At 36.4% G+C, this 22,060-nt stretch overlaps 1 protein-coding gene across 5 annotated transcripts in view; it reads left to right on the top strand.

The window, feature by feature from the left end:
- LOC107863784 overlaps nt 1-19,320 on the top strand; it is a 58,472-nt gene extending 39,152 nt beyond the window's left edge. For 4 of the 5 annotated variants that reach the window (XM_047409335.1, XM_047409334.1, XM_047409332.1 and 1 more), the window contains 2 exons: nt 14,475-14,798; nt 18,891-19,320. In XM_047409335.1, coding sequence (XP_047265291.1) covers nt 14,528-14,798; nt 18,891-19,159 — 540 coding nt within the window. In that variant the 5' untranslated portion in view covers nt 14,475-14,527 and the 3' untranslated portion in view covers nt 19,160-19,320. Of the gene's footprint in view, nt 1-11,878; nt 14,799-18,890 lie in introns of those variants that run through there. The other variant, XM_016709920.2, reaches the window with a different exon arrangement.
- The last annotated feature ends 2,740 nt before the right edge of the window (nt 19,321-22,060 follow it).

Below are 22,060 nucleotides of genomic sequence, written 5' to 3'. Positions count from 1 at the left end.
GAGCAGTTGAAGGATCTTCTTGGGGTGTCTCATCCTATTTATCCGCTCTAGTGTGTCTCCAAGGGGTGCTCCTATTCTTTTCATGCGTAAGAAGGATGGTTCCCTTAGAATATGTATTGATTACCGCCAATTAAATAAGGTGACCATGAAAAATAAGTATCTTGATACGAGAAAGACCACAGAAGGCACAAAAACTACACAAACAGTTCACACATTGAGAGTAACTCGAGGTCCCTTTGAGTACTAGTTTTCCGCCAACAACAACAACACAAGTATCACAAGTTTACAAGGTGTTTTAACACCAAAACAGCAACAATACAACAAGAACAAGATGAACACAGTGTGCACAAGACTCGGATTCAACAAGAACAAACAATTACAAGATACAAACACTAACACAATTGCAAGAAAGGTAAAGATAGATAGTGAAACATAGATTATTACAAAGATTAGGAACAAAAGAGTATATTAAACTCAAAAACCCCTAATGAATGTAACAACAACAACACACTCTTACGGTGACCGCCAAGGGAATCAAATCACCTCAAGATCCACCATTTCCAAGCAAAGAACAATATTGGCTTTTCCAAGTCCTAAACTACAATGGACAATCCAAGTGGCCTACTCTCAAGAGAGAGGATTTTCAATGTCTCATATTTTCATCATTCAACAACTAAAGTTAGAAGACCTAAAAGAGACTATATATAGCCTTATTATATAATGAGTGAAAAAATGACTCCAATGCCCTTAATGAAGGAGGGGCGGCCATGGAGTGTCAAATGGACAAGGCTAAGTTACCAAAATGCCCTTAAGGCTAAGTGACCAAAAATGCCCTTAATAAAGGGAACCAAAATCGTGAACCATCAAATGTGGTCCAAACCCGTGAGTCCTCAAGTCTTCAAGGCTCCAAGCAATCTTCCACACACGGGTTTATTTTTTGGCATACTCAAAATGGCCCCTCCAAGTATGACCTGTGCCCTTCATGCGACCAAAGCTTGATTCTTTACATAGTGACTTTGAATGATGTCATCGAAATCTAAGGCGGCCATTTGACTTGTATAATCCTCCCCTTCTTAAAAAAGATTCGACCTCGAATCCATACCTTGCAAAACTAGAGAAAGGACAAACAAGCACAACATCCTCATGGCATGAGGGTTAGGGTTAGCACAATAATAAACATCATCACGCCAAGGTGGTACATACTTGAAGTATAACCAAGCATTCCTTGAAGGGAATATTAAAAGCACAAGGAAAGATGTACAAAGGATTTGGTTATGGGATTCACCAAGAGTGATACTTTGCTTCTCATGCAGACCAAGCAATAAGATGGGTGCACCAATATCACCATCTCTGTATTTGGCACTGGGTTCAAACGGGAAAAGTAACCATAGACATGGGTCTAGACAACACTCCCCGTTCCCGTAGTTTCCACCCAAACTAAACGGTATACTCTCTATAATAGCATACATATTATCCAAAGAAAATAGAAAGTATAGAAAAGTATCACTCAAGTCGACTTCTACTAAGGTGCCCTCATGTGTGTACTCACTACTGTTTACCACGCATCACCACGAGTACTTTCAACAATAAATTCACACAAAGTAGAATAAGGAGTAGCCTCCAAGACTACACATTCCTTACCCTTAAGAATACTCTCATCTTCCAAGAAGATATTTCCATTTTTAGGAGGAATGTTGTCACACCATAGTGGGTTAGCATATAGGCTATAGCCTTCAAGGTAAGCTATGCCATATTCTTCACCACTAGGCTCATTAAGAGTGTTTATATCATATTCAAACAAGACATTATACCTAAAGAGTGCATGATCCAACCTACGGGCAGATTTGGAACAAGCAAGTTCCTCACTCTCTAATAGATCAATATCAAGTTTTAAAGCAGTTTCAAGCCCAAGGTTGTCCCAAGAATAGCTCTCGGGTTCACTCCCTTTTTATCGACCAATATTTTCAAGTACTTCACTCACTTGAGTTCCATTAATCACATCACACACATACTCAAGTGGTGGACAAATTTCACAAATAAGTTGATCAACACCAATTACACAAGACGATGTACTTCCGTTCAACATATAGGCTTCAACACTAGGTGGACGTAAATTAATCTTACAAGAAGAGTCAATTTGGTCATCAATAGGATCAACTAGTGTATCCACACTCATAATATGTAAATCATCAACAAGAGGTAAAGAATCATTAGACTCAAAAGTAAGTAAGCTACTACTCACACTTAATGGGCTACTAGCCACACAATTATCATTCACATGCACAAAAGTGTAAGAGTTAGCTATTTTACCTTGAAGTTCTTGAGTAAACTCTTCTTTACCGTGTTGTGAAGGTCCTCCACAAGCTCAGGCAGCATCTTCACTTCGGCATTACTCTCATTCTCTTTCCATGTCGGTACCTACACAAATGTCCTTAGAAATAGAAGGACAAACAATGTTAGCTCAGTTTAGTGGCAATCCCCTCACTTCGCTCCACACAACCTCTCATTTTTTCGATCTCGGATTACCACCTTGCACATCCTTACTCCTCTCAATATTTTGTATCTCATCATCATTTGGATTGTAGTAGGTAAACACTTTTCTTTGCGGCCCGGGCAGAATATACGTCATGAGGCGATTTCCACATCGGTCTCTTACAATATTAGGCCAATTTTGCATACTTGGAACTTTATGTTGTGCAAAACAATCTGCACCTAAGTATACATGACCTTATGTCAAGGAAATAATATCGCACCACACCTCCTCATGGTATTCAAATTGGGAGAAGATAAATTTAACCCTCTCAGTAACCTTAAATCCGTCTAAGAAGTATGGAACAAGTAAAGGCTCTTGAAACAAACCCAAGTAGTCAACCATGTATGGAAGGATGTAATTTCTATAGTACCTATCATTTAACACAACAAGGAAGCCCGGTATCCCACAAATAGTCACCTTTCAAGACTGTACACTCCTTCTCGAATCAACATTGTAAGGCACATAATTACCCGTCAGTTTTGGAGGTGCATATCCTCTTCTTCTCGTGGGACAACCTCTACTATAGCTAGGATAACCATTCACACTATGTCAATCTTGATAAGAAGTACAACAAGGTGAAGAAAATAAATTTTCACACTCCTCACGTGTACTCTCATCATAGCTCTCATAAGCTTTGCGAATAAAAGAGTTATTATACCTAACACCAAATCTAGGTTCGGAGTGGGAAGTGTAAGACTCCTCACATGCCCCAATGTCATCATAAGAATCATCACGAACTCCTACATCATCTCCAAATTCACCATAAGCACTAGGTACTTCATTCCCCTTATTTTCTCCTCTAAAACCGTGTCCCTTAAATCTGCCCAAGTTTTGATCATGGCTATTTTCATAGCCTCCCCAATCTCCCTCAACTTCATAGACGAAAAACCCCTCACTACAATCATAGTCTCCCATGTTGTAGTCACAATAATCCCCGGCTATCGAAGACATATTCCCCTTATATCACCTTTGTACCTACACAATGAATAAACAAGATTAGTAGTAAAAGCTCCTTACCAACACTCATATACACTCACCTTTATGATTCTCACAATTGGAGTGGCAAATATTGTAAGTTGCTTATACTCCGATAGTCAATAAGATGTTAATTCTACTTGGTGGTCGGAATAGATTTTTGTTTGATTGACTCAAGACACAAACAAAATCTACTTACGAACTTGAAATAAAGAAGCTACGATGAGTTACAAATAAGAAAAACACATTAATAATGAAGACACGAAAGAAGAACGGACTCAACAACTAATCTACAACTAAGTAGATGATTACTAGTTGCTAATTAGTTTTAGAATCAAGACATGAAACTATAGAAACAATAAAATAAAACTAAGAATTCCAATTCTTGAGCTTATGATGATGTGGCACTAGATTATTGGTCATTGGAATGTTGTTGAAGTTGAAAAAATTTTTTGTTACAAAACTTAATTGTTCAATTTTTTTCCAAGTGGAAGACAAGTTTCGTATATAGGGAGACAAACAAGAACTTTGGCTTCCCTTTTCAAGATTCAAAAAGGTCTTGACCTACTTTCACTCTTTTGGCAAGACAGCCTTTTTGGTAGTCTCGTCTCCTTTCCTCTTTTGGACAATTTTGAAAAGTGGTCTTACTCCTTTGTGGTAGCTATACCTTTTGGAGGACTGTTGTTTCCTTACTATTTTGGTGTTTCCTTGGAAATATTTTCAAGACAAACACAAGTCTCACTCTTCTTTGTCTTTTTCAAGATTAAACAACCCTTTGAAACTACTTCTTCAACACAACAAGATAAACTCCAAGAACAACAACAACAAGCCATCCAACAATTAACACCACACAACTTGAAACTTAGCTCAAGAACTTGGATTAAGACTCAAGGAGTGTTAGAGAGAAAGAAAACCAACACAAGAAACAACTAAGACAAGCAAAACATACCTAGAGATAGACAAAATCCTCGGCCAAAACAACAACAACACAATTTTGGCCAAGACACAAAAATGGACAGATTGTACCTTTTTTTTTAGTTTTTAGTTTTCCAACACTTTTTTTTATTTTTAAGTTACCAAGGCTAAGATTGATCTCATGGGAACGAAATCAATGATGGCTTTAATACCAAATGATACGAGAAAGACCACGTAAGGCACATAAACTACACAAACAGTTCATATATTGAGAGCAACCTAAGGTCCCCTTTGAGTGCTAGTTTTCGGCCAACAATAACAACACAAGTATCACGAGTTTACAAAGTGTTTTAACACCAAAAGAGCAACAATACAACAAGAACAAGATGAACACAATTCACACAAGATTCGAATTCAACAAGAACAAGCGATTACAAGATACAAATAGTAACACAATTGCAAGAAAGGTAAAGATAGATAGTGAGACATAGATTATTACAAAGATCAAGAACTAAAGAGTATATTAAACTCAAAAAACCCTAATGAATGTAACAATAACAATCCACTCTTACGGTGACCGCCAAGGGAATCAACTCGCCTCAAGATCCACTATTTCCAAGTAAAGAACAATATTGGCTTTTCTAAGCCCTAAACTACAATGGTTAATCCAAGCCCTAACTAAGAACTACCCTACGGTGGTTTACTCTCAAGAGAGAGGATTTTCAATGTCTCATATTTTCATCATTTAATAACTAAAGAGAGAAGACCTAAAAGAGACTATATATAGCCTTACTACATAATGAGTGACAACATAACTCCAATGCCCTTAATGAAGGAGGGGCGGCCATGGAGTGTCAAATGGACAAGGCTAAGTTACCAAAATGCCTTTAAGGCTAAGTGACCAAAAAATCCCTCAATAAAGGGAACCAAAACTGTGACCCATCAAATGTGGTCCAAACCCATGAGTCTACAAGTCTTCAAGGCCCCAAGCAATCTTCCACACACGGGTTTATTTGTTGGCATGCTCAAATCGACCCCTCCAAGTATGATCCCATGCCCTCCATGTGACCAAAGCTTGATTCTTCACATAGTGACTCTGAATGATGCATCAAAAGTTAAGGTGGCCATTTGACTTATATTATATCCCCTTTTAAGGATTGGTGATTTGTTCGATCAGCTACAGGGTGCTAAGTTCTGGTTACCATCGATTGAATATTAGGGAGACGAGTATCCCTATGACTGTTTTTCAAATTCAGTATGGTTATTTTGAGTTTTTGGTGATGTCCTTTGATTTGATTAATGCCCCCATAGCATCAATGGACCTTATGAATTGGGTTCTTCTAGTTCTTATATTTACTCATGATTGTCTTTATCAATAATATTTTGGTATGTTTAAAGAGTAAGACAAATCATGCCAATTACCTCTGCTTTATCTTGCAGACCCTAAAGGATCAGCGGTTGTATGCAAAAAATTTTAAGTGTGAGTTCTGGCTAAATATTATGACTTATCTGGGACATGTTGTGTCTAGTGAAGGCATCATGGTGGATCCACAAAAGGTTGTTTTGGTTAAGAAGTAGCCTAGGCCCACGACTCCAACCAACATTCGGAGCTTCTTGGGTTTAGCCGATTATTATAAAGGTTTATGGAGAGTTTGTATTCTATTGCTACTCCATTGACTAAGTTGACTCAGAAGAAGGTAAAAATCCTATGATCTGATGCTTGTGGGGGTAGTTTCAAGAAGCTGAAAGATAAGTTAACTTTGACTCTATCTTGACTCTTCCAGTAGGCACTGGTGATTTTGTTGCATATTGTGATGCGTCCTAGGTAGGATTGAGTTGTGTGTTGATGCAGCATGCAAGGTGGTTGTTTATGCTTCTAGATAGTTGAAAGTTCATGAAAAGAATTATCCAACTCAGGATTTAGATTTATTAGTTATGGTGTTAGCTCTAAAGATCTGGCAGCATTATTTATATGGGGTCTATATTGATATCTATTTTTATCATAAGAGCCTGCAATACATTTACACTTAGAAAGAGATAAATCTCAAGAAAATAAAGTGGCTTGAGTTGCTAAAGGACTATGACAAGAGTCTTTACTATCATCCAGGTAAAGCTAATGTGGTTGTTAATACTCTTAGCAGTTATCCATGGGAAGCTTGTCTCATATGGATGAGGAAACGCAAAATTTAGTAAAGGATATTCACCATTTGACTAATCTTGGAGTTTGTCTCTTAGATTTCGAGGATGGTGGTGTGATTGTTCAAGAGGTGGAAAGGTCATCTCTTGGTGCTAAAGTGAAAGAGAAGCAGATATTAGATCCTATTATGATGCAAATTAATAACGATGTAGGTAGACAGAAGGTGATGATTTTTGAGATTGGTGGTGATGGCATCTCAAGATACCAAGGTAGATTATGTGTTCCCGATGTTGATGGGTTGTGAGAAAGAATTTTGGTCGAAGCTCATGAGTCACGTTATGTTATTCATTTCGGTTCGATGAAAATATAGCATGATCTTAAGGAGATTTATTAGTTGAATAACATGAAGTGGGATATGCCCAATTTTGTGGCTAAGTGCATGGTGTGTCAGCAAGTGAAGGTAGAGCACTTGAGGCCTGGTGGGTTATCTCAAGAGATTGAACTATCGGTGTGGAAATAGAAGGTAATTAATATGGATTTTGTTATCGGTTTTCTATGGTCTCTCCAGTAATTTGATTCAATTTAGGTCATCATAGATAGGATGACTAAGTCTGCTCACTTTTTACCCATGAGGACTAATTACTCTTCTGAAGATTATGCCAAGTTGTTCATTGAGAAGATCGGGAATTTTTATGGTACTCTAATTTCTATCATATCTTATTAAGGTACTCAGTTCTTGTCTTATTTTTGGAGGTTGTTCCACCGAGGTTTGGGCACTAAGGTAGCCCATAGTATCGCTTTCTACCCGTAGATGGATAGGCAAGCGAAAACGACAATTTAGGTTATGGAAAATATGTTTCGGGCTTGTGTATTTGATTATGGTGGTAGTTAGGTTGACCGCTTACCGCTCATAGAATTTGCCTACAACAATAGTTATCACTCTAGCATTGGTATAACTCTATTTGATACCTTAAATGGTAGGAGGTGTAAGTCTTCTATGAGGTGGTTTGAGGTTGGTGAGAATATTTATTTGGCCCTGATTTGATTTACCAAGCTATGAAGAAAGTGAAGGTGATTTGAGATAGACTTAAGGCCACCCAAGTTGCCAAAAGTCCTATGCAGATATGAGGCCGAAGGAGTTGGAGTTCAGTGTTGGTGATTGGGTGTTCTTGAAGGTGTCGCCCATGAAGGGAGTGATGTAGTTTGGTAAGAAAGGAAAGCTCAGTCCCTGTTATGTTAGTTCGTACATAGTTTTAGAGAGGGTTGGTAATGTTGCATACAAATTGGATTTTCCACCTAGTTTTAGCTTCATTCATCCGGTGTTTTATGTTTTAATATTAAGAAAATATGTGGGTGATCCTTCGATGGTCTTTTCTTTGGAGAAGGTGGATATTTTGGATTCCTTATCCTACGAGAAAGTTCTAGTTGAGATTTTGGATCGGCAAGTCTGTCAATTGTGGACTAAGGACGTGTCTTCGGTAAAGGTTCTTTGTAGGAACCAAAGGGTTAAGGAAGATACTTGGGTAGCCGAGGAGGACATAAAGTCCAAATATTTATTCTTGTTATCTATTCTAGATAATCGTGCTTGAGGTATGTGTATTCCTTAACATCTTTATTTTCTGTATTTGTTAAAGGTAAGTGTGGATGTGTTAGAGTCAAATCGTGTGAATAAATATCATGTCCTATCATTCGAAGACGAATGATCCTAAAGGGGGAGTATGTAACACCCCTGGTTTTCGGTCCTTACAAATTTTTTGAAATTTTATCCTCATTATTCTGACTACGACTCCTCTAACGAGTCGTAGGGAGTTATGAAAGGTCATAGGGACTCAGTCGTGACTTAATCAAAATAAGTGGCTTAGTATTCTGCTCTGAGTACGAGTGGATCTTAACTAGTCGTTAAGACTTCTAACGGATCATAAGGACTAAGTCGTAAGGTGTCCAAAAACTTTTGCCCAAGACATTGTCTTTATTACAACTTGAGGCCACGAGTCATAAAGACTCATGACAAGTTGTTATGTCCAAATCGTAGGGCGTCCAGTGTGTCATCCCGAATTGTTGTTGTCTTGAGTACAAGAAATAGTTACGAATCATTATGTATGGTTACGAGTTAGTGGTATGAATCGTAATCTGACCAGTATGGGGTCATGGTGGTTCTGTCTTGACTACGACTCCTTGTGATAAGTTGTAATGTGTCTATACGAGTTGCATAGCGATCCGTAGTCACTTGTATATCCGTAGTCACTTGCACAATCTTTAGTCTTTTTATTAAAGGCACTCTGGATATTTTCCCTCTACCCCAATTATAACCCATGAACTAAAACCCTAATGGGGACCCCAGTAGCATTGTTAAATCACTAAAACACTTTCAAAAGCTCTCTTAAATTCTCTCAAGCAACCATACTTAGGGTTTCTAAGAAGTGGGTCAAGTAGAGCTTAAGGGTTGAATTCCTTCTGTGAAACTTTATATTTCAGGCATATTACTCTTCCCTCATTGTTAATTTGTTAAAGTCATATGTTTTAAAGTGTTATTCATGAGATATTGATGTTGATTTTGAAACATGGGCTGAGGGTTTTGAATGTTTGTTGTTGAACAATGTTTTCCCATGGTTTATATATGATTATTCATGCTTTAACTATGATTTTGAACTTATGGGGTGCATGGGTATCGTGAATAAACTAAGGGATTATGATTTTTCAAAACTTGTGACTTTTGAAGTTGTTACGACCTCAACCCCATCTTGTGAAATTGGTTTTTAGTTATGAGAAATGTGGGAATTGAATTATCCTTGAACTGTTGCATAATTGAACCTTGTGGGTTTTGTGTTTTCACAAGTTATTGTATAATTGAACCAAGGGGGTTGTGAATTCCCTCAAGTGATGTTGTTTTGGCATGTTGTTGTTACTTTACAAGTATAGTTAGAATGACAATACCAAAAATGTATGCCTTAATATGAAATATGGTTCAATGAATAAGAACGTGTGATAAATATTTTTAATTGGGCTTTAATAAGGGTTGTGTAGCTGAGTCGTAAAAGTGGTGGTCCTGAGGAACCCATACTTGAAACTATAGTTATCGACTCGAGGATCTATATGATTGGATGGTTTGAGTCCCCCTTATTAATATCACATGATTGGGAGGTTCGAGTCCCTTATATCTTATTACATGATTTGGTGCTCGTGTCACCTTGATATGCAGGGAGGTTCGAGTCCCCTATAGTGTATATGTTTACCCTCTGGTTCATACAGCCATACGTACTGAGGCCCTACCAGCTGGGGGAGAGCTGGGCCAATATATTCTGTGGGTGCCTTCGTATGTTATGACGGTTGAGCTACACAACTCAGACTAAAGTTTTAAAATGCAAGTTAAGCCTTTTTTCCTATCCCAGCATATGATATATTTATGTATATGCATTTGATTATATGCATTGGATTGGAATGGTTTTGAATTTTTGATAATGTAATTATTTTAATCCTTATCCCTGAGTTTCATACTAGCGTCCCAATCGTTAATCATCTTCACACATTGTATCCCTATGAGATGTAGGAATTGGCCATACTTCTACTTCTCCTGTTCAGTGATTAGGGTTCGAGATCAGCTCGTGAGTTGACATTGAAGTGGCGAGCTTCCATACTTTGGAAATCTACATTTCATGTTTTGAAGTCTTACATCTCAGACTGTTTAGACTTGTTTTTATCTATAGTCGGGGGAATATCCCGACGCTTTATTGATATTCAATTTTGGTACTTTGTCTAGAAGGCTTTGTTTAGATTACTGTGGATATTGGGCGTTTGATTGGTCGTCGGTCGTTGGTGATAGACACGTTTTAAATTTTCTTTGAATTCATCTTGTTATATGTTTAGAATTCATCCGACATCAGGGATATTGTGTTATTTAGTTAGGTACGAAGGGGTGATCTCTGGTCCATGTGGGAATTGAGATGTCCGTAATGGCCAGGCCCTGGTTTGAATCGTGATAGTCACTTTGATGAAAGTTTTGTGGAGAAATCAGTCAGTTGAGAGAGATACTTGGGAAGCCAAGGTAGACATACTGGCCAAGTACCCCCATCTTTTCTCCTCTAACTTAGTTCCAACTTGAGGTAATATTTCCCTTAACTAGTTAATTAATTATTTCATTTATATCGCAGATAATACAGCTACTTTCATGTCATAGAATGCATTAATGAGTTTAGTTCAATCCACGCATCAATCACAGAAATAGATATCCACTCATGGTTCAGTTAGTAAGTGCTCAATACAAGATTTTAGCTCTTTTCCTAGTACTTCAGCTTAGTTAATTTCATTTGGGAACAAATGATCCCAAGGGGGAGATGTTGTAATACCCCTAAATTTTTAGTTCTAGACCCACCACAAGGTAGACCATTGAATTAGCTTTCCAAGGACACCAATCTCACCTTAAGCAAGGTGGTAGTAAAATGTTGTGGAAAATTTAGGCACCGACAAACTACCAGTGTCAACGGCTCAGGCAACGACCTGTTGTCAGACAGAATGAGTTGTAGCGTAGACTCCTTGCCATGGCATTAAGTGACCAAGAAATTTAGTCCAGTGTAAACGAGTCCAATACATGACTCGTTGTCAAACTAAACGAATCATTGTGTGTGGACCTGTTCCCACAATAGTGAGGAACCAAGAACTCAGCCTTTGGCAATGACCCTTCATAACGACTTGTTATCTGATCTAATAAGTCGTCAGGAAGGGTTCATTTTTCATAACAGAAGGACCTAAAAACTTAGGTCCTCAGGTAACGACTCGTTACCAGACATAACAAGTCGAGTAAGCCATGACGACGGTTTCTCAGAATTTCCTGAATGAATTAAGAAGGCTTTTGTTTTTTTCCCATTCTTTTATCTCATAACCCACATCGTTTAGGCTTCCCAAAGGATGTAATATAAGGCTATTTCCCCCCCGAACTCACCCTTAAGTCTTAAAATCAATCCATAACAAGAAAAGAAATGATTTTCTCATCTCTAAAAGCAAATTAGGGTTATTCAATCTTCAAGTCCGATCTCTAAGAGTTCATCAAGGCTTCCACCTCCAGGTATATAGGAATTCATCTGTGGGTTCCTTCCACCCATTGAGTCCTAAAGATTTCTCAATCCTCAAGTTTAATTCCCCTTCAAGTTGGATTCTAAGTCAAATATGAGTTTTCTTTAATTCTTTTAGTTGTTCTTGTAATTGAATCATGAGTACCAGTTTTCCCATATCAGTAATATCTTCTCATGCTCAGCATCAGAATTTTTCCCCATTTATTTGATAAATGATTGAGTTTTGGCTTGAATTATGAAATTCCCTACTATGATCAGCTTTTTAATATTATCATGTTCAGCTGCATTAGTTAGAGCTGGAGGGTTATGAACACCCGATAACTAGGATTTCGTGCATATATCAGTTGACATAGTTTGAGTACTTCAGATTATACAAATATTGCTATTTTCAAGAACATTACTATATTGAGCATATATATATCATTTTTCAGTGTCGTTTAGTTGGAAGTGGTACTTAGCACCGAGTGAACGCTGGGATGAAGGTTCACCCATCAATTAGGACTGAGACCTTTAGTAGAAGTCCCTAAGTTTTAGAACTATGATGCCATCGTAGGTTATGAGGGGTCACCCTTCAGTTAGGACTGATACCCTAGTCCTTCAGGACATCAGTTTAGTAAATCCACACCAACCAGTATTGGTACCTTCGGTAAGGCACTGACACCTTTCCAACTGGGGTTATAGGTTAGACCCTAATTTGCTCGGATTAAGGTATGCTGATTGTTGTTAGCTCCCTCAGTTTATGTTTTAATTTATGTTCCATTCAGATTTGCATGACTTTGTATTTAGCTATTCAGATATGCAGTTTTCATTCAGTACATGATAATACTTGGTTTTGCATTCAGTTTACCATGTTTCATGCATGCATGTTCAACTTATATTTAGTTAGTTCTCTCATCTCGTATACTCAGTACATTCAAAGTACTGGTTGCATACTTTCTTTGCTATATTATCTCATAATATAGGTTCAGACGCTCAGTACCCAGATCGCTCTAAGCACGTTCCCGTACTACCCAACAGTAGTCATTAGTGAGTCCTCATCATGCGATGGCTTTTTTGAGTCTACTTTCAGTTTTGGTTAGTTGGAGTTAGTTGGGGGTTTGTCCCAACAACTCATTATGATTTAGAGGCTTTCAGGCAGATGTTTAAATTTTCAACATAAGTGATTATCTGACAGTTTTATTTCCAGTTTTGGTCGATATTTAATTTTACAATATTATGATTTCCACCAGTTATTTCAATTTAGATTCCGACAAATTTTTGTTACTTTTTTAGTATACTTAGAGTTATACCAGACCATAGGTTAGCTTGGGTCACTTGTGACTCTAATCATCATGTTATGACTAGGGGTAGTCTCGGGTTTTGACAAGAAACCTCTAATATGGTCCAGACTCATAGCCTGATCTGACTGAATAGTGTGGCTAACTGGGTCTCTGTTTGTGTGAGGCGATCAGTCAATTCCTTTTTCGCTCTACCATCTGCTGCAATAACTTTTGAGGTACACTCATAAAACCAACAACTGACGAGCGAGGGGGCAAAGTGGAAGTCGCGCCTGGTGCTAAAGTAGAAGTCGAGGCTGGTGTTGATAATTGCATCAGAAAATCTAGAAAACCTATCCAAAATAAAGTAGAAAAATAAGGTTGGCATCAACCTACACTCTACTTACAGGCCATATGTAGTACCTATGGGCCCTAGGTGGGTTTGTAGGAATCAAAGACAGTATCATGCAACTTTCATATGACCTACCTATGGGGTACCTACGGGGCCGTAGGTCCCACCAATGCCTAGTAGGTGACCTTCGTGGAAATCAGAGATGGAACCAACTTTCAAAATCTCAAATCCACAACCTACGAGCCCATAGGTACTACCTATGGCATGTAGGTGGGTCTCGTAAGTAGCCTTTCAGCTACACTTCATCTCTTTTTCTCCTACTCTGCTTCGAAACCTGTTTTCTTGCAAAACCAGCATAACAACACATCATATTTAACAAAAAGACCTAAGTACTTGCATAATTTCTCTATTTTAAGCATCGAAAGTGCCATAAAACTATGGCAGATCAGCCCTCCCCCCGACGGAGCGGCTAAAGAGAAATAAAGAATAGTCTTTGTTTAGAAAATTCATGGATTAAACTCTCAAGATTTTATGAAAGCAATTAGAACTCTAGTTCATCATAAAATACATAATACGCTTTAAGGAATCGAAGGCTTAAGAGATTTGTGATTCAAGTTAGTTCTACATACTTTTGGGAAAGAGGTTGGAGAAGACCTTTGTTGATTTAGGAGCCCTAGCTTGATTTTTGCGTGAACATATTAAAGGTTTGAGAGAAGGGGAAGAGTTTTGAATTGATAATCTAAGGATATTTGACAAATTGGAGCGCATATAGAATTGGAGGGACAATTCCTAAAAGAAAAAAAGATCAAAACACCCTTAAAATATCAAGGTTTTCAAAATTTCACCTCCGAAGGGGGTGTCTCCAAACACGCAACACCCACCTCCCTGGCACACAATCCATAGATAGTGAGCTCATTCTTTGTAGCACGAACCCCAATGCGCAAGCCTTCCCAATGCAATACCCAGGTTTTAATCACGCTAAAACTTTTCCTTACGTCCCTTAAACCCAACCTAAACATTTTTGAATCGATATAAAGGTCATCTAAGTCCATTTTTAAGCTTTATAAATCATAATTAGGCACATTAACCCTCAAATATTTTTGAGTGTTACAATTACCAGATAGTTACCTAAAGTAGATCCTAAATAAATGTCAAATACATAACGGGCCGAAACATCTATTGAGACGTCAGACGGATAAATATGAAGGAAACATGAAAATTAGTCCTTTTCATATATTAGGTAAAGATCAGAGGAAAGGAAAGAGCAGCCAAATTCCTGTGGATAGCATAGTAATGGGCATTATACACCAATTCCGAGAACTCGCCGGGAAACTTTTTTCCAACCGGAGACCTCAACAACAGAAACCATCAGATGAGTACAGTGGCCGCGTTGCATCTCCGGTAACGAAAACCAGCAGTCCCGTTCCCGTCAATTATGACGGAGCTCAATCAGATGAGTACGTTTTTTACCCTGATGGCCGGGAGAAGATTAGTGATATTCTCTGCAAGCTTCGGAAATTCGCTATTGTCTCTGCCGTTGACGAGTCTCTCAAAACCGTCGCAGGTTAGAATCCATCTATCTTTTTAAGGTTTCATGAATTGATAAGGTTGACGTGGATTTTGTTTAAATAGGTTTCAATTGGTTGAATTGATTTCATCTTGTCATAGAGTGAAGGGTCCAAAACACACCTAAAAGTATTCCAGTTTTTTGAGTTTTATACCTGAACTATCAGGTATGTGAGTCTCGTACCGGAACAACCAACAATTATTTATCAAAACTCACCTTACGTATATCTATTCGCTTTTCCTACCTGAAATATCACCTTTGTTTAAGTAGGAATAGTCAACAATTGATAGTTGAAGCGTATTTTGATAAATAGTTAGGTGCAGAACTCGCACACATGATAGTTTAGGTATGAAACTCGAAAAATCGAGATACTTTAGGTGTATTTTTGACCATTAACTCAAAGTCATACAGTATTGTAATGCAACATATTGTTGAGTGTGCTGTGTTTTCTTGTATAAATTTTTGAGTTCAGGTCATTTTGTGACTGACAACTGGAAATAGTTGCTGGTAGACATGTTAATATTGGGGATCCAAGGGTGTGGCCTTTTGGTCAATGAAGTAGTTGAGAATCATGAGGTTTTAGGTTCAGATCAAATCCTACTAGAGATTAAAACACTAGGTGATTCGTTCCATCTAGTCTAGCTTTGGTGGACAGAGTTACATGATAGTTGTTGCTGGTGGGAGATAGTAGGTATCCCATGGAATTAGTCGAGGTGCGTGCAAGCTGGCCTGGACATCACAGTTTTCAGAAAAAAATGTGGGGCACCCAAGGGTGTGGTGTAGTGGTCAATCAAGTGGGTTGAGGACTATGAGATCTCAAGTTCAAACTCTAGTAGAGGCAAACATGCGAGATGATTTTTTTTCCATCAGTCCTAGCCTGTGGAACCTGTTGTTTGGTGGGGGTGGTAGGTCTTATGTGGAATTAGTCGAGGTGCGTGCAGGCGGGCCTAGTCGTCACGCTTATAAATAAAACTTGTTAATATTGGCAACTTTCTACGCTAATTTTCAGATCACTGTTGGTACCAATGTATATGTAATATGTTTGGAAGTGTACTTCCAGACTATTTGTTACTCCCTCCAAATCTTGTACTATAATAGGTTGTTTGGCCAAGCTTTTGTGAGGCGAAAAGTGCTTATTTTTTAAAAAATGAGGTGATTAGCCAAGCTTTTGGAGGCAACTAACTACTTCTAACGAGTAGCAGAAGTTGTTTCTCAGAAACTAAAAATGTAACTTTTCCCTAAAAATACACTTAGAAGCACTTTTAAAATGCATGGTCAAGCGCTAATTGCTACTCAAAAGTTCTTTTTAAATTTATTGGCCAAACACACAGGGCGGATCTACGTGAGGATGAGGGGGCTCACCCGAACCCCCTCAACCGAAAAATTACATTATGTATATAAGGTCAAAGTTGAAGTATAAGGATATAATGGTTTTAATGAACCCCCTTAATAAAACTGAAAAACGTAGCTCAGTGGCCCAGGGGTGCATTTCGGAATTGACATCGCAGGTTCGAATCTCGCTTTCAGCTGTTTTGGTGATTTTTTAAAAGCTTTTCCACTTCTCACTCTTTTTACTATTTAATGTCCAATTGGGCTTTGGCTGTTTCACTGTAATTGGCAACTGGGACAGAATAACAAAATTTGTTAGCCTATTTAATTAATTTATGTGTATTTATTATATATTTATTTAAAAATTATTTATTTATTATTTTTCAAGTATAAATATTGGGCATAAAATATTTTGTACAAAATTTTTACATAGTCGGAATGAAAAAATATTTCAATTTTTTTCTTTTTTCGATACTCTCAATACTAGTTTAAAGTCATAGCTAGAATTATATAGTTTTCAAATTAATTTTCAACCCCCCTCCCACCCCCAAATACTATACATATTTCTTTTTATACGTTTTATGTCACGTTTGTTCAAAATAGCTTCATATATTTGACTATTTTTACATAATATACAAATTTTTGCTTTGTCAACGTTTATAGATTATTTTATCGAATTACATAGCTCGTTCTTTTAAAATATATTTTATCAATCAACATATTAATATTGATGTTGTTAGTATTTTTTATTGAGTACTAAATATATATTATAATATAAATAATTCAATGCTTACACTTTTCAAGAACCTTTTTTGTGTGGGGTATTAATTTGGAAGAAAAAAAATTAAAATAAAATAAAATTGTAAAGTGAAAGAAATAAAAAGGCACAGTATTTTTTAAGAAGGCTCGCAAAGTAAAACTTGGAAGTAATATTAAAAGGACATGATAAGGCAAGTTAAATTTAGCGGGTGTCCACTTTGTTTTTATAATGTAATTTTCATATGCTTACTTCTTTATATGTCGAACCCCCTGTACAAAAATTCTGTATCCGCCACTGCAAACACATATTGCTTCTCATTAAAAATACTTTTTTGAAAAACACTTTTCTAAATAAGTTGATTTTAGAAGCTTGGCCGAACAAGTTATCAGTCTATTACAGAGTCTAGCTTATTTAAGTTTTCTGGTTTACTTTCTGAGTGTTTGTATTTGCACCTAGCTTATTTAAGTTTTCTGGTTTACATCTTCTTGTTTGTATTTGTGCTAGCTTATTTAAGTTTTCTGGTTTACATCCTCATGTTTGTATTTGCGCTAGCTTATTTAAGTTTTCTGGTTTACTTCCTCGTGTTTGTGTTTCACCTACCTTATTTAAGTTTTCTGGTTTACATCATCGTTTATATATTTGTGCCTAGCTTATATAAGTTTTCTCGTTTACTTCCTCGTGTTCGTATTTGCGCCTAGTTTATTTAAGTTTTCTGGTTTACATCCTCATGTTTGTGTTTGCACCAGATTACTCTCAAGTGTTCTGGTTTACATCCTCTTGTTTGTATTTGCGCCTTAACTTTTTTAAGTTTTCTGGTTTACATCCTCGTGTTTGTATTTGCGCTAGCTTATTTAAGTTTCCTGGTTTACTTCCTCATGTTTGTATTTACGCATAGCTTATTTAAGACTTCCTGTTTCCTATATCATGTTGTATTTACTGCCGATGACCTTCCTCCAAATATGGTTCTCCACTTTTCTATGTTTCTTTGGAATTGTTTCTTTCAATTAATTGCTTCTTCTCTTTCGTTTTAGTTCTGCGTTAAAGTTGGATTGTCAATACTCACAAACCACCAGAAGTTGGGATGTTTAGAATACTGTTGAACCCAGTGAATGCATGATTTGTACCATTTTATCTTTATGCCATTTACTATAACTCGTTCTTCTAGACTTATTGTCCTTAGTCAACACAGGAACTTCGTGTTCCAAGAGTGTGCCTGGGAGGACCTAAACATGATAAAAAACACAAATTGAGAATGGGATAAATTATTCTCTTTTTAAAATTAGCTTAAGTGGGTCTTACCTGTCCAGGGGATGGGGGGAGTTTCAGGGGATGGGGTATGATTAGGAGATTGATAATTTGGCCTGCCAATTCCCATGTTTGGTTGATGTATGGGGAAGAGGAAAAAGGTACAAAACATAATCTATTGTTCCAAACAAGAAGCCGGTGGGTTTGTTATCCTGGCTAATCCTGAGAAACGTCTTACCCTATGCCCCAGCCGAGACAGCCTCGCTTCTCTCTGATCATACTTCGATAAAACTTTTGGAGTGCAACTAAGTAACTAACTGTCTGATTTACGATATGATAATCACAAGATTGGAATTCTTATTACTGTTAAGCCGTTAATCTCGTGCACCATTCATGGGACACTTGTTTTTCCAAGCTCCTTCAGGATCCCAGCTATTTCTGTCATCAGCACTTACATTAATGTTATTATAGCCCCCCAATCCTGTGTACAACAGAAATGGTCGTCACCCCTTCGTTGATTTTTTGAGGTCCTTTCAGTATTAGGACCAGTTGTTCGGATTTTGGATAAATCAAACAGCTAAAGGTTTGACCCATTCGTCCTTGGAACTAGCCCTACTTGATATTTTTCTTGAGTCGAGATGATTATCTTTAGCCTTCTAGCATTTTCACATACTCCATTATGATTTTATCGAACACTTGTTAATTTGCATGAATGATATACTAATTGGATTTCAATATTTTCAATTTTTCTGCAGGTGGGAGTAAAATCGTAAAGGAAGGATCAAAGGATCAATCGCCTTCACGTCCTAAACTTGACAGACAAGATTTAACTGTTATGATGGAGGAGATGCAAGCAAAGATGGAGAAACTTCAGGATGACGTGAACAACATGAAGCAGCAAAATGAGGCGTCAGCTAAGTGTGCCAACGGATTGGATTCCTTTGAGTCCTCTGATGAGCCTATCAAGCGTTCAACGCCTACAAAATCTAATCCAAAAAAGGTTTTAATTCGTTCTCGGATGTAGAAAGCAGTAAAATCTTGGCAATGAGGAATTTCTGCACTTTCATCTTCCTTGACAATATAGGTTCTGCTTCTGTAATTTTCTTGTGATTTGTATTGTAGCTGTATAATACATGTATCAAATGATCATATAGAAGTATTAAAACTGGTATTGAGATGTGCGAACCACATTGCCTACTGTTACTTAGACATGCATCATGTCTCTGTTTTTCTCCATATACACATTCAGCAAGAACAAACCAAGGGTAATCACACAGGTGTATGCAGCCTTATCCTTACCTTTATGAGGTAGCAGCCTCTGATTTGCCCTTGGAAATCCTCCTCCTTTACCCTGGTTCAGGACCGGCTATGTGAAGAAGCTTACACGGGGAATATCAGATGCATTAAACGTTTAAAATTACTTGGATGTGACATATCACTTCATTCACTTATCATCTACAACAGTGGTTGCATGCATAATATAGAAATATTTTGAAAAAATGTTAACTAGTCTGAACTGTCAGTTGCCTGACTCATCATCTGCAAATCCGGTTCCTCTAGAACTTCTGTCGTGCCAAGCTTCTTGATCTCCTCTGTACTAGCAAGGTGAACTTCTTAAGAAAAAACAGAGTCTAAGAACAGTTATAAAAAGAAACTATCGGATCAAATTTTAATTTCATTATTTGAATTCCAGAAACTTGGTATGTACTACTGCAATGAAATAAACATCAACGAACAAGAGTTGTGGTGGAGTGATAAATACTCTTTTATCTTTAATTGGAGGTTTCGAGTTTGAATTCCCCGGAGGAAAAACCCAAAAAAAAAAAGCAATTAACATGTGCAGCATTAACTTTAGAAATAATTTTGTATATATGCATATGTACGTTGTGACCTTGATCGAATCCAGCAACAATCATCCGTTTTTACACCTATTTTCTTAAGAAAAATAGTGTGCCAAAATGATGTAACCGGAATCCAACTGTTTTTCCACACTGTGCATTTTGCACGTCGTTGACCACCGTGCTGTCACTGCAAATTGTTTCAACATTTGTAAAGTTTATATATTACGCTAGAACTCATATTTATAGCCTGTTTGGGATTGCTTATTTCTCAAAATAAGTGTTTATTTCTCAAAATAAGTACTTATTTTGAGAAAAAAACACTTTTTTTAAAAGGAAGGGTGTTTGGTAAACTTGCAAAAATACTTTTAAAAATAAGCAGAAGCAGTTTTTCTGCTTCTGGGAAGAAGCAGAAAATTTCTGCTTCTAAAAAAAAGTAGAAGCAGAAAATTATTTTTTTTATGACAAATATATCCCTATCACACACACACATATATATACCTTATTAATTAATTAATATATCTTACAAGTTTGATTAACGTTTGGTTTTTAAAATTTTACATTTCATAGTTACGTCATAATTTTTTATGATTTATATATTGTTATTTTATTTTCACTCATTTTTTAAAATAAATTTGAAAATATCATTGATGATGATGACTAAAGAATATATAAATTATTTTAGAGTACGTACTTTTTAATTAAATAAAAAAATTAATTAAAAATATTAACATAGATATTTAAAATAATTTTTCTCTATAAATTGATTTTAGTAATAAAGGCTATTGATAGATGTCCTTTTTGGTCATTTTTCTCAAAAAAACACTTCTTGAAAAAGATTATCCAAACATAATTTGATTATCAAAAGCACTTTTCGAATGAATTTAACAAACAAAAATTACTCTTTTTTAAAAGCACTTTTTTTGAAAAGCCATTTTATAAAAGTGTTTCTCAAATAAGCAGTTTTGTAACAGTAATCCCAAACGGACCCTTAATCTATGTACTTGATACTTTCGCTACTACGTACACCAGTGATCAGTCTATCACAACATTATTCCTCAGTTGTCATTGAAAGTTTCTTAATTCACCTCTGCCTATATTCTCTTCTATCACCTTATACATATTATAATGTAAATCAAATTCATATTTTCTATTTCGTGTGAAACGGAGTGAGTACAATTTTTCTCTTCCTGGGTAGGTTCACTACCCCGTCCCCTAGTTAAGCAAAAGGACACCCACTGATCATTTTTACAAATGGTCAGCATTTGATATTTTGTCAAAAAAATAACTATTTGGCTAAATAATTTTCATTTAATAGCCATTGGATTATATCAACACGGTATAAGGATTGTATCAATATGATATAGAAATTGTATTAATATGGAATTATACTATATAGAATGTGCTTAAGAACTGTATAATAATTATATAATGTACATAAATATGATGTGTATAGAAATTATATTATTGTTGTATAAAATATGTATATGCATGAGATGTGTAAAGAAACTGTATAATTATTGTACAAAATATGTATCTAAATAATTATCTAAAAACTACACAAAGACATAACTTAAGTTTCACTTATTACACAAAATCCCAACTCTCAAAACATATTACAAAAATTCCACTTTTTTAATTTCTCTCTCTAAAAGTACATATACGTAACTTTACCAAATTATTTACGATTTGATATCCTTGAAAGAAGTCTAAAATTAAGAAGTCATAAAGTAGCGGTTACCATTTTTAAATTAATTACTGTATTTGATTCACTCTCTTTCTCAATTGCATTCAATTCTAATAAAAAACGTCATTTACAACAAATTGGGTTAATCTTTTTTTTCGACTTTACCAAAAAAATCTTAGATTTTGATTGAATAATTTCTTGCATGTTGTTCATTCAATAGAATAAGTTTAATTTTTTTTTCCCTACTTTGAGTAAGATTTTCTTTTTCTACTTTACCAAAATTTAAAATTCTATAGAATAAGTTCTTGCATGCACTCCATTCACTAATTATTACTTAATAAATGGATGAAACTCCGTCTTTTAGTTTAGGATTAACTCAATTAGACCATTGTAAACCAAC

The sequence above is a fragment of the Capsicum annuum genome, chromosome 3 (genome assembly GCF_002878395.1).
Source record: "Capsicum annuum cultivar UCD-10X-F1 chromosome 3, UCD10Xv1.1, whole genome shotgun sequence".
NCBI lineage: Eukaryota > Viridiplantae > Streptophyta > Magnoliopsida > Solanales > Solanaceae > Capsicum > Capsicum annuum.
This window is presented reverse-complemented; position numbering and strand designations above follow the sequence as displayed.